Below are 12537 nucleotides of genomic sequence, written 5' to 3'. Positions count from 1 at the left end.
GTACTTTCTGTAACTACACTTACTGTACCTTTGCTATGATCTATTTTTTAATGCTGGCCATAAAGGACTGATACTTATAAACTTATATTGAAATTCACTTTGGGCACCATTGAGATTATACTATATCTCCTCTGCTTTGGCACTTCCATTATATTGGAAGTGGTTTGGGGGGGCTTTGGAGAGGGTACATTGGTTTTGTGGTTTGTTTTTTTTTATTTATTTTGGTGGTAGTCTACATGCAGTCTTTGTGTTTTCTGTAGGTTAAAGCATTCTGTGCAAAATAGCAGGTATTAAAAGGTGTAGGTGTCTATTTATCAAATTAAAATCTTTATACAGAAAGTCCAGGCATGTTGTTGACCAAGTTTGTCTGCCTCTACTTTTTCTAGCAGACTTAGGAAGTACCAGAGCTTTAGGTTACTAAATATGCCTGGAGTAACTTCTGTCTTTCCAGCATTGTGGTACTTACTCGCGTCTGAATCCATTTGGAGTTCACAAATCAGGGGACCTGGTATAAAAGTATCATATAGTACCACCCCATAGATTCTGGTAGCATTGAGTTACACTAATAGTACAAAGCATTGCTTCCACAGGTTTATACATATGGCTGAAGGATAGAATCTTTTTGATATAATAATCTAATGATCATTTAAAAACTCACTGAGGTACTAAGTGACCTAGCTTTTCATGAAGGATTCAAACTTGACCTTTCCTCTCCATGGAAGGGATACCAGCTAGTGCTGTAAAGCATCCCTGTCACTGAATGCAGGCAGAGAAACAAAGATTGGTGGAACTAAATGAAGGGGGCAGTGGAGAGACTAATTTTGCATTCTGGGTAAAGGTATCTCCTAGGAGAGGAAATACCTGGGCTCTGGAACCAGATTCCAGGACTGTTTATGTGATTGGCATTAGTTATGGGATTAAAAATCTAATGCGTACTGACTGTTTCCTGCTTGCTGGATTGTGTTCTTGGCATTCTAACTGAGTGTGAGTTTTGAGTTCTAAATTCACCCTTGTTACTGCATTAAGAAACTTGGGTTGCTAACTTTGTTCAGTAGAATTCTTTCTTGGAGCTGGATGTTTAAAAAGTTATTTCACGTGGCCTAGCTTGGTTGTTGAGTTTTATAGCCACTAAAGTATGTTTGTATAGCCATTCTGCTTGTTGGGTACATATGTGGTGAGGGGAGGACACTAAACTAGTCTAATGTTTAACATATGCAACACTTGTATACTTCATTCTGAAAGGTGCCTGAAAAGGTACCTTCACCAACATCTCGTATCACCACTGGGTGGTGCCAAAATGTGTTTTGGTAAAAAAAAAAAAAAAATCACTCAGAACTGCGTTCAAGACTAGCTTTGAACTTTTAAACTTTAAAGGTTATTTTTATTGTATTGTACACAGGTCCTACCTTTTTTTTTTTTTTTTTTTTAACTCTACTGTATAGGGAAACTGTGTAGAGGATTGTTTGCTCAAGGCTCGATGAAATGAAATGGACAAATACCAGTACAGTCAGCTTCTTTTCAGTGTTTGGGGTTGTCTTGTTCTGGTAACAATGTATTAAATTCAAATATCTTCATTCTAGGAGAAAAGAAGGAAGAGACTTTGGTACTAGGATCACTAGATAAGCAAGTGTTTACATTCACACAAACATCACTGTAGTGAGTTATTTCCCTAGACTTCATGCTTAAAGCATACTAAAGAAGTCATGTTTTTGTATTTCCTACTTGCTGTAAATGAACTGAAAACATTGGTGAGCCAAATCTGAAATTTGGCACATACTTACTTAGCAGGTACATTTGTTTTCTCTAGTGCCAATGATGCATTTACCTGAGACAGGAGCTTAAGGGTCTGGATAATGATGCAAACTCAAGACTGAGATTCCACTGCTAAAATGTGGCGGGGAAAGAGTAGATTTTACAAATGCTACCCTAATAATTTTGCAGGAAGGTGAGCATTGGCATGTTAGACCAATGGAAGCGCAAATCAACTTTTACTGTTCCACTTACCATGCATGTTCTAGCTTCTTAGAGCACTTATAAATGTTTTTCTTCTAGGATGAAGACTTTCTTAATTTAATTTTCAAGGCTATGATGAAGGATTCCTTGAATTCTTCACATCCAGTCTCTTCTGCTGTTCAGTCTTCAGAGCAAATTGAGGAAATGTTTGATGCTCTTTCTTACATCAAGGTAACTTTACAAATATTTGGAAAGTGATATATTAGCTATTGAAACCATGCATGTAGAATCATGAGTAAGTACCCGTACCTCTTTATACCCTCTCTCAGGTAAGGTCGCTCAATGTCTGGGAAGTTACCCTGTATAGCATCCTGGACAGGGGGGGACGTGTCTCCTATAGGCCAGCTGTATCATTGGAGGATTCCCCATTTTTCTCCCCAGACCTTGCGGTTTATATTTCCTGACGCTGTGAGGGTACAGGATTATGCCTGAGTGTATTATTTCTTTTAATATATTTCTCTCTGGTGGTGTGATAGCTAAGTCTTTGTTGCCAATTTGTGATGTCTGGCACTCAAAATCACAGGAATAGTGGTGGGATGGGACTCAGGGCATTTTGTTTGTTAAGGGCCATTTGGTTTCAGTTCTTATATGCAATCTTGAGATAACCCTGGGCTAAGCTGTTTTGCAGCTCCCCCCAAGTTATCTCTGCATACACAAGGCAAGGCGGAGATGAAGCTGAGTCGGAAGACAACTCCCCACATCTCACCTGTTGTGCTCTGAAACCGGTTTGGCTGGGTGCTCCCATGCATACAAACAATGCAGGAGCTCTCAAAAGTGTTTCTGAGTGTCTGCATAGCTTTTAATTAGGAAAAGATAATGTATGTGTATTTGTGTCCTTACTTAACATCCTTCTGCTTGGTGCATACTTCAGCATACGCAAAAGTACTCATGAAGATGTCAGAGGGGATCCAGTAGGTAAAACAAAATATCCAGTTACACATATTCTTACTCTAATAGCGGACTGTATCAAGTCCTTAAAAGAGTAACAATAAGGCACTTATTAAAGCAATCACTCCTTTTTATACTCTCCCTGCTTTTAAAAAAACAATATTTTTGACAATTCCTGAGCTGGAGGCTTGCATCTGGAGTGTAAAATTATTTCACTACATATCCTGCTTGTCTGCAACTTGATTTTTTTCTAGTATCTGTTGAGGGTTGTGTGAGAGGTTTGTTTTTAACGATTCACAGTTCCTCACTTAAAAATGCATGAGAAAGCAAATATCTGTATTTACCAAATTTTTACTCACGTTGTCTCATGCTTTAGATACTGTGTCCCATGATTTTGGTAGTATTGGAGGAAAGCCTTTTAGATCATTTGAATTAGCTGTTATTTTTCCCCCCACTATCTGTGTATGCTTGTATTTTCATCTAATAAGAAACCATGGGGACAGCTAGTCCTTACTAGAAAACAGTCAAATACTACATCTTCCTCTACTCAGTGGAATGCAGTTGCCATGGCTGTCTTTTTGGTCTCCTCTGATTTCTTTTTGCAAGTCTTAATTGGTCAACATGGGTTGTATGGCATCCTTCAGTAGTCTGAGATGCTAAATGGGCCTACAATAGTGATGTACTTCTGTTTATTTTGGTCTCTGTTTTCTGAACTACAGGAACAGATGTGTGATTTTTAGCTTCCCTTGGTTGTGAAATGGATTTGATTTCTCTCCCTACACTATATATCAAAGGGCATTGCTGTTGTTTCATGCTTCAGTGTTGGTATCTCAAGTAATCTCAAGCTCACCTTTTGGTGAGCTCCTGGAAGCTATGCATCATGCATGATCATGTCTGTAGCCAACTAACTTCAGAGATAACAATTCTGTCACTCTTTGCCTGATCAAAACCTTAAATAATTTTAATGGAAATATTCCATAAGTGATTGGGATGGAGTTTCAGTCAATTAGTAAAGTGTTATATTTGGAGAATTACTTTATTGCTACTAGTAGGTATGTGCACCTTCTGAATAGAAATGTAGCAACCTACACCTTTGAGTTTAGGAGCTAACCAAAACAAGTTTTGGCCTTGCATTGTCAGAAACAGGTTTTTCATGGCTGCTTTCATGAATGCAGTCTTTGTTTTCTGCCACTCTGGGCCCTATATCTTAGCTAACACTCTGGGCAATTTGAGTGCAAAGACACTTGCAACATGGTCCCTAATGAGCTAAGGGTGGTTTGTTACTGAATTGTGTAACTTTTTTTTGGTTTACTATACTACCAACAGACACAGACTAGTAGGTGGCCTCTACATTTTACTGTCTGGAATAAGAATTATTGTACAAAATTATTTTTAGCCTGGTTGTTTTGCAGACTATCACTCAAGGGTGGGAAAACAATCCACCTGCAACAACAGAGTGTTTGGGACAGCATGACAGTAAGAAAGTAGTAGAGCTATAGCTTAAGTATGGATGCATGCAAGAGAGGAAATTATGACCATATTATTAAAAATATAGTGAGGGGTATTCTTGATGTTTCATGAATAATTAGATTAACCAGGCAGACTTCAGTTTCAGGCAAGATTCCAAATTACATTCCAAAACTTGAATTTGGAGTGTGTAAGAATCATACATGCTGTCATTAAAATCTTCCTTTTAATTTTTTTCTTAATCCTTTCTTAGAAATGGTACCAAAATTATAAAATGCACGTTTAAACTTTTCATGACCAATGGCTGCTTATCTGCATTTAGTTGTGTAGTATGCAAGTCCTCAGGCAATTTATTTATTAGTGACTGTGACACAGAAGCATTTCTATGGAAAGAAAATGGGTGTCAGCTATGTTTTTAAAAAGCAAAACTCACCACCCTTCTTGGCACACATTCGTGGCTACTTTGGTACTAGAATTACTCAGTTACTACATGGCTGTATTTAAGCACTGTCAAAATGTACTATCAATTCCAGCCTACTAAGTGTATCTCATCTTTTTCCAATATTTTTAGGTTTTTGATATAACTTTAAATCATGACTGTTAAGCACTGTCTTACAAGTGCAGTTCTGTACCATGCAGAAGAGTATTATATTATAATGTTCCAATGCTTCAACAAGTTCTATAAATTTAATTTGCTAATTCTTTTTCTTTTTTATTCTCCCTAAAGGGGGCTTCACTTCTTTTGATGCTGAAACACTATCTAACTAAGGATGTTTTCCAAGCTGGCATTGAGGTATACTTGCGTAATCACAACTATGGATCTGCCCAGAGTGATGACTTGTGGGACTGCATGAATGAGGTATCCATCTTTGATATGCTGTGCTTGTTTTTTTCTCTTCTCTAAGTGTGTTGTAATTTTTTATTTATTTCCTTGTTTGTGAAAGAAATAAGATAACAGACTGCAGGTAAATACTCTGAAGTTCTTGCTCCTCATCTGTCATATAGATATGGAGATTTCTGTAGCTTCTAGGACTCCATTAAGTATCATCCCACAAAAAGTGGCTATGCACTGCCATACACCAGCCACACGTGTGGACACATCAGTATGTACATATCCTTTCTAGAGTTGCATTGTTAGTGTGTTAAGACCAGAATAAAACTAAGTCATCTTAAATGCAGGACAAAACATTGTTTTCAAGGCATAGTAATGGCCGTAGAGGTCTTGGGATTCTCTGCTGGTATAACTTTGTTTCAGTGATAACTTCTGTTTCAACAAGCAGTGCTAGAATTGTAGCAAAACAGATTGTAGGGGGAAATTTAGTTCAGCAGCTCTCAAATATTAAGGTAGGCATGAGGCTGTGTCTAATTAAAGTGGGTGTTGGGGGAGAGAGCAAGGGTGCAAGAAAACAAGGGCATAGGCAGGAGAGAGCAAGGGTATGAGACAGCAAGCCTGTGAGAGCTGGGGAGGGCAGGGGTGAGAGGGTCCATGTGAAGGACGGGGGAGAGACAGCAGGAGGGAGAGCGAGCAAGGAGGGGGTGGGAGTGGAAGAGTGCAAGGGAGAGAGCAAGTGATGGAGAGAGTTGGAGGGAGAGTGCAAGGCAGGGGGAGTGTGCAAGAGGGAGACAGTGTAGGCAAAAGAGAGTGATCCCAACAAGAAAGAGCTGCTGAGTATCCCCAGGGAGCGTCAAGGTAGTTTTATAAAGGAAGAGAACAGATTTCTCTGTGTGTGTTGTGCTGTATATATTACAGTCTCTGAAATACATGTGAGGTTCCCTCATAGAAGCTGAGTGATAGGTAGGATACTAACTTAATATTTAGTTTTGGTTCTTGGCATCTTACCTTATGATATTTGAACTTCTGCAGAACTGGAGCCACTGTTAGTTATTGTCAGCTGTCACAGGTGGCTCTAAATTTGTGTGTTTAGTCATACACAATCACTAGTTTGCCATTTATTACTGATAACACACTGTGACTGTCATATGACAGAGAACTATTCTGGTTTGTATAGTGATTTTTATACTGGAAAATAGACTTTCCTCAACCTCTGCAAGATGGAGCCATCTTCAGTGATGCACATGTAGAGAACATACCACAGGGAGATGGACATATCCACACAGGGTGACTAGAGAGACCACACAGATGCCTTACATTTAATTAATGTGAGCGCTTGACTGTTACTAGATGCAGGGTTTAACTGTTACTAGAGCATGGGACAAGAGTAATTCTTAAAACTTCAGATTACTTGCTTAGTCTGTCTCCATGGCTCAGAAAATAACTTTTTTTTTAAATTATTGTACCCCTACTGTTTGTCCAAGGGGCAAGTTCCGCTTTTCTGCAAACTGCAGGCTTCTTTCTCCAGTCTTTTGGAACCTCTGTCATCATCTTTTACAAGTCAAAAGTAATTGTTGCCAACTCTGGGATTGCTTCACCCACCTGTATTACTATTAAGTGAATCATATCCAACCAACCTAGTAATATCTAACTTCAGAACTCATTGTGTATTACCTATTTTAATGAGATACCCTTTGTATTTGGTGCTAATTCAATAATTACCAAATTCCAGCTGACACTAGGTATTTAACAGCGTTATCTGCCAGAATTATCTTCTGTGTGGAGGAGCCCACCAACTGGTTCTGATGTTTTCTGATGCTGCTTGCAATGTTTGCCATTTCCTCTGTGTCCATTTCTGGCGGCGCCTCATTTTGTGCCTGAGTCTTTGTTTTGTGGTTTCACAGCCTGCGCTGTTGTACACTTTCATGTTCCCTTTTTCCAAAGACTCATGGTTTAGCTGGACTGGTCTGGTATTCCAATGAGTTAGTTTACATATGGACTTTTATTATTTTGCTTCCCTGGGAAGGTACCAAATTTTCTGCACTATTTTCTTTCCACTGATTTTCACCTATTGCCTCTCAGAATTTACTGAAATGTACTGTCCCTGTGTCCATTTTCGTTGTTTTGGTATTCTTTCTGTCTTAGTATTTTTCTTTTTGTGTCTTGAATTCTTAGTTTCTCTTGGTTTCTGATAGTCTTTCACCTTCATATTCTCAGCCAGAATCTGTTGATTAACAGTCAAATCTAGAGAGGCTGCATCTCTAATTACTTTTCTCTGCCCTTGGTATCAAAAGATCATCCATTCTAGGAACTTGATGGAAAGTCTTCTCAATAATATTTTCCCCCTGTGTGTGATTAAAACTATATGAACTAGATGAATCTGAGCAAGGAGGTACACAATATTTTGTGTATATCTGATCTTTGAGTTGACTGATTATTATTATTGAGTTGACCATTATTAGCGCCCTTGAACTCTAGCCAGTGCCCAGATCTGCTTTAAAGTTTTTTTAAAACTTGCATTTTCATAGTACAAGAGGCCATATCTCTGTCTGGGTTTCTTGATTCTTCTGTTTCAGATGTGTACTATTTCACTGAGTCTCCCTTATGACAACTAAATCATTAGTATTATCATGTATTGAGATATTTGGTATCCTTTTCGTTTGTTTCCTTTATTTGTAGTAATAGTAAAAACAAATCTATTATATTCAGCAAAATGACTTGCTCTTTTTTCTTTTGCTCCCATTAATTATGCCTAGGCTGAGTGTGTTTGAAAATTACAACCGTAAAATTAGCCTTTTCTTTGATCATAATTAGCCTTTTCTTTGATCATAAATTTTTGCTGTCCACACAGCAAAATGCCCAGTCATTTCTTAAGTCTTAACCTTCTCTGTGGCAATCGACAGTCGTAGTTGGGAGTGAAAATGAGCAAATTGCATGTGAATTAAATGAAAAATCTGTAACACAACAAGCAAACTTGCTTAGAAGTAAGATGGATGAAGTCATTTTAATACATTGCTTTCACTGAAGTTAGGAGCTGCTGTTCGAAGACGGTATGTCAATATGCCGTGGTTTAGCCCCAGCGGCAACAAAGAACCACGCTGTCGTTGCTCACCCCTGTCCCCAAGCGGCGGGATGGGGGGAGAATCGGAAGAAAAAGGCAAAACTCGTAGGTTGAGATATAGGCAGTTCAGAACAGCAAAGAAAAGAGGAAAACAACCAGTAAAGGAACATACAAAACACGATTAATGTATCACCGCTCACCGACCGAACCCGGGAAGCGCCCAGCCTGCTCTGAGCAGAGATTTTGTTTGAGGGTTTGAGGTTTTTTGGTTTGTTTGGTTTTTTTGGCTGGCTGGCATTGATCTTACAGATTTCTTGGTGATTTCAAAGTGTAACAGGAAGGAAAAAGCAGTGGCAAAAGAAAGTGAGAGCATGCATTCAGCACATCTTGGGCAATTTATGAAGGATTGTATAATGTAACATTGTAGTAACAATGAGGAGGAAGAAAATTTAGCCAAAGTTTTGTAAGTATGTAAAAAATAAAAAAACATGTAAACTTCAAATTCTATACATTTTAAAATTTTAATAGAGAATTGCTTACCTGGAATATGCAATCCCTATTTAAAGTTTATGGTCATTCTCTGCATAAAAAAAAAAAGTCTGCTGCCTCCCTGGGGCCCAGGTTAGGAACATCACAAACAAACTCCCTAGCCTGCTGCAGCACTCAGATTACTACCCACTGCTTCTGTTCTATGTGGGGGCTGAAGAAAGTGCAAATCAGAGTGATTAAAAGAGATGTCAGGGCCTTGGGACAGCTAGCATGGGAATCTGGAGCACAGGTTCTTTTTTCTTCCCTACTTCCAGTTGGGGCCAGTGATATTGAAAGAAACAGACGAGCTCGGTCTGTTAATATGTGGCTCCGTGGCTGGTGTCACTGCTACAATTTTGGATTGTTTGGGATTTTTTTGTTACAATGGAGTGGCCTATACAGCACTAGTCTTGCTGGTGTCAGATGGGGTTTGCCTCACTCAAAGGGGGAGAAGGGTCTTTGCCCAAGACTTAGCAGGGCTCATTAGCAGGGCTTTAAATTAGATTCGATGGGGGAAGGGGGTATTACCAGCCTTGCGTGTGACAAGCCAAGGGATGCTGCTCCAAGGAAAAAGGAACAGGGTGCTAGCAAGGGCCTGCAGCCACTTGCTCCAAGATGTGCTGGCTACACTGCAGCACATTCAAAGGCTTATGTAGATGGGCCAGGAGCCCCTGGGGTAACAGAAGCCAATGGGGAGGCAACATTAATACACTGCAAAGGAATGCCGCCTGGAGAGCAGCGCAAAGAAATTGCAACTACTCCAGCCAAGTCGGCCTCAAGGAGGACACAGCTGAAGTGCCTCTGTGCAAATGAAAACGTAGCATGGGGAATAAACAAGAGGAGCTAGAGACATGTGCAGGCCTCCAAGGCTATGATCTCATTGGCATCACAGAAACGTGGTAGACAGTAGACAGTAAATTATCCATGGCCCAGCAATGTGCCCTTGTCGCCAAAAAGGCCAATGGAATCCTGGGCTGCATAGGGAAGAGTGTGGCCAGTAGGTCGAGGGAGGTCATTCTCCCCCTCTACTCGGCACTGGTGAGGCCACAACTGGAATACTGTGTCCAGTTTTGGGCTCCCCAGTTCAAGAGGGACAGGGAACTGCTGGAGCGAGTCCAGCGAAGGGCAACTAAGATGATTAAGGGCTTGGAGCACCTCCCTTATGAGGAAAGGCTGAGAGAGCTGGGACTCTTTAGCCTGGAGAAGAGAAGGCTGAGGGGAGACCTGATTATGGCATACAAGTATCTAAAGGGTGGGTTGAAGAAGGATGGAGCCAGGCTCTTTTCATTGGTTCCAAGTGACAGGACGAGGGGCAATGGGCACAAGTTAGAACACAGGAAGTTCCGTTCAAATACACGGAAACAGTTCTTTACGGTTCGGGTGACAGAGCACTGGAACAGGCTGCCCAGGGAGGTTGTGGAGTCCCCTTCCCTGGAGATTTTCAAGACCCGCCTGGATGCAGTCCTGAGAAATGTGCTCTAGGCAATCCTGCTTTAGCAGGAGAGTTGGACTAGATGATCTCTAGAGGTCCCTTCCAACTCTGATAATTCTGTGATTCTGTGATTCTGTGGTGGGATGGCTCCTACGACTGGAGTGTTGGCATGTAAGGTTACAGGCTCTTCAGGAAAGACAGGCAGGGGAAATCAGGAGGCAGTGTTGGCCTATATGTCAATGGCCAGGTGGAGTGCATGGAGCTAGGCCTAGGGATGGATGACGAGCTTATGGGAGAGCTTATGGGTCAGGATTAAAGGGAAATCAGGAGCAGGGGATGTTACAGTGGTGGGTCTGCTACAGACCACCTGACAAAGAAGAACAAGTGGATGAGGCCCTCTATAGACAGGTAGGGGTGGTGTTGTGTTCACAGACCCTGGTCCTCATGGACGCCTTCAACCACCCTGACATCTGTTGAAAGGATAACACAGCAGGGCATAGGCAATCCAGGAGGTTCTCAGATTGTATTGACAACGACTTCCTTCTCCAAGTGGTAGAGGAACTGCTGGACCTTGTCCTTACCAACAAGGAGGGTCTGGTAGGCAGCATCAAGCTCAAGGTCAGCCTTGGCTGCAGTGACCGTGAAATGGTGGGGTTCAAGATCCTCGAGGTAGTGATGAGGATTTGCAGCAAGCCGACCACTCTGGACTTTAAGAGAGCTGACTTTGGCGTCTTGAAGAATCTGCTTGGTATGGTGCCATAGGATGAGGCACTGGAGTGAAGAAGGGCCCAAGAAAACAGATTAATATTCAAGGATCACCTCCTACTGATCGCTGAGGGGCGATACATCCCAACAAAGAAGGCAGCAGGCAAAAAAGCCAGGAAGCCCGCATGGATGAACAAGGTGCTCCTGGACATGCTCAAAGGTAAAAAGCAGGCCTATGGGGGGTGGAAACAGGGGCAGGTAGCCTGGGAGGAATACAGAGAAATTGTCCGATCACCCAAGAATCAGGTTAGGCAAGCTAAAGCCCAGATTGAATTAAATCTGGCCAGGGACATCAATACAAATAAAAAAATCCTTCTATAAGTATGTCAGCAAGAAAAGAAAGACTAGGGAAGATGTGGGCCCTCTCTGGAAGGAAACTGAAGACCTGGTCACCCGGGATAGAGACAAAGTCGAGGTATTCAACGAGGTTTTTGCATCAGTCTTCACTGGCAAAGACTGCAGCCATACTACCCATGATGCAGAAGGCAAAGGCAATGACTGGGAAAATGAAGAACACCCCCCACTGTAGGTGAAGATCAAGTATGAGACCACCTGAGGAACCTGAATGTGCACAAGTCTCTGGGACCTGATGGGATTCATCCATGGGTCCTGAGGGAACTGGTGGATAAAGTTGCTAAGCCATTGTCCATCATGCTTGAGAAGTCATGGCAGTCTGGTGAGTTTCCTGCCGATTGGAAAAGGGAAAACATAAGCCCTATTTTCATAAAGAGAAAAAAGGAAGACCTGGGGAACTACAAGCCAGTCAGTCTCATCTCTGTGCCCAGCAAGATGATGGAGCACATCCTGCTGGAAATCCTGCTAAGGCACGTGGAAAAAGAGGAGGTCATTTGTAGCAGCTGACATGGCTTCACCAAGGGTAAGTCACGCCTGACAAATTTGGTGGCCTTCTACGAGGGGGTTACAACGGTAGCGGACAAGGGAAGAGCAACAGATGTCATCTACCTGGACTTCTGCAAAGCATTTGACACTGTCCTGCACAATATCCTGAGAGGCATGGATTTGGCAGGTGGACCACTTGGTGGATAAGGAACTTGCTGGACAATCACACAAAGTGTTCTGGTCAACAGCTCTATGTCCAAGTGGAGACCAGTTATGAGTGGTGTTCCTCAGGGGTCAGTACTGGGACTGGTGCTGTTCAGCATCTTTGTTAGCAACATGGACAGTGGGATTGAGTGCACCCTCAGCAAATTTGACAATGACACCAAGCTGTGTGGCAAGGTAGACGCGCTGGAGGGGAGGGATGCCATGCAGAGGCACCTGGGCAGGCTTGAGAGGTGGGCCCAGACCAACCTTGTGAAGTTCTGCAATGCCAAGTGCAAGATCCTTCATGTGGGTCAGGGCAATATCATTCACAAATACAGGCTGGGTGGCAAATGGATTGAGAGCAGCCCTAGGAGAAGGACCTGGGGGTGCTAATTGATGAGAAGGTCAAAGTGAGCTGGCAATGCACGATCGCAGCCCAGAAAGCCAACCATATCCTGGGCTGCAGCAGCAGACGTGTGGCCAGCTGGTTAAGGGAAGTGATTCTTC

At 42.0% G+C, this 12537-nt stretch overlaps 1 protein-coding gene across 1 annotated transcript in view; it reads left to right on the top strand.

Moving 5' to 3' along the window:
* LNPEP (leucyl and cystinyl aminopeptidase) overlaps nucleotides 1-12537 on the top strand; it is a 42707-nt gene that overhangs the window by 15657 nt on the left and 14513 nt on the right. Inside the window, exons 7-8 of the mRNA XM_082497904.1 lie at nucleotides 2053-2184; nucleotides 5096-5227. Of these exons, the coding sequence (XP_082354030.1) occupies nucleotides 2053-2184; nucleotides 5096-5227 (264 nt within the window). The remainder of the gene's footprint in view (nucleotides 1-2052; nucleotides 2185-5095; nucleotides 5228-12537) is intronic.

This window comes from Vanellus vanellus (genome assembly GCF_965231255.1).
Source record: "Vanellus vanellus genome assembly, chromosome: Z".
Lineage (NCBI taxonomy): Eukaryota > Metazoa > Chordata > Aves > Charadriiformes > Charadriidae > Vanellus > Vanellus vanellus.
Note: the sequence above shows the minus strand (reverse complement) of the source record. Positions and strands in the feature narration are given on the sequence as shown.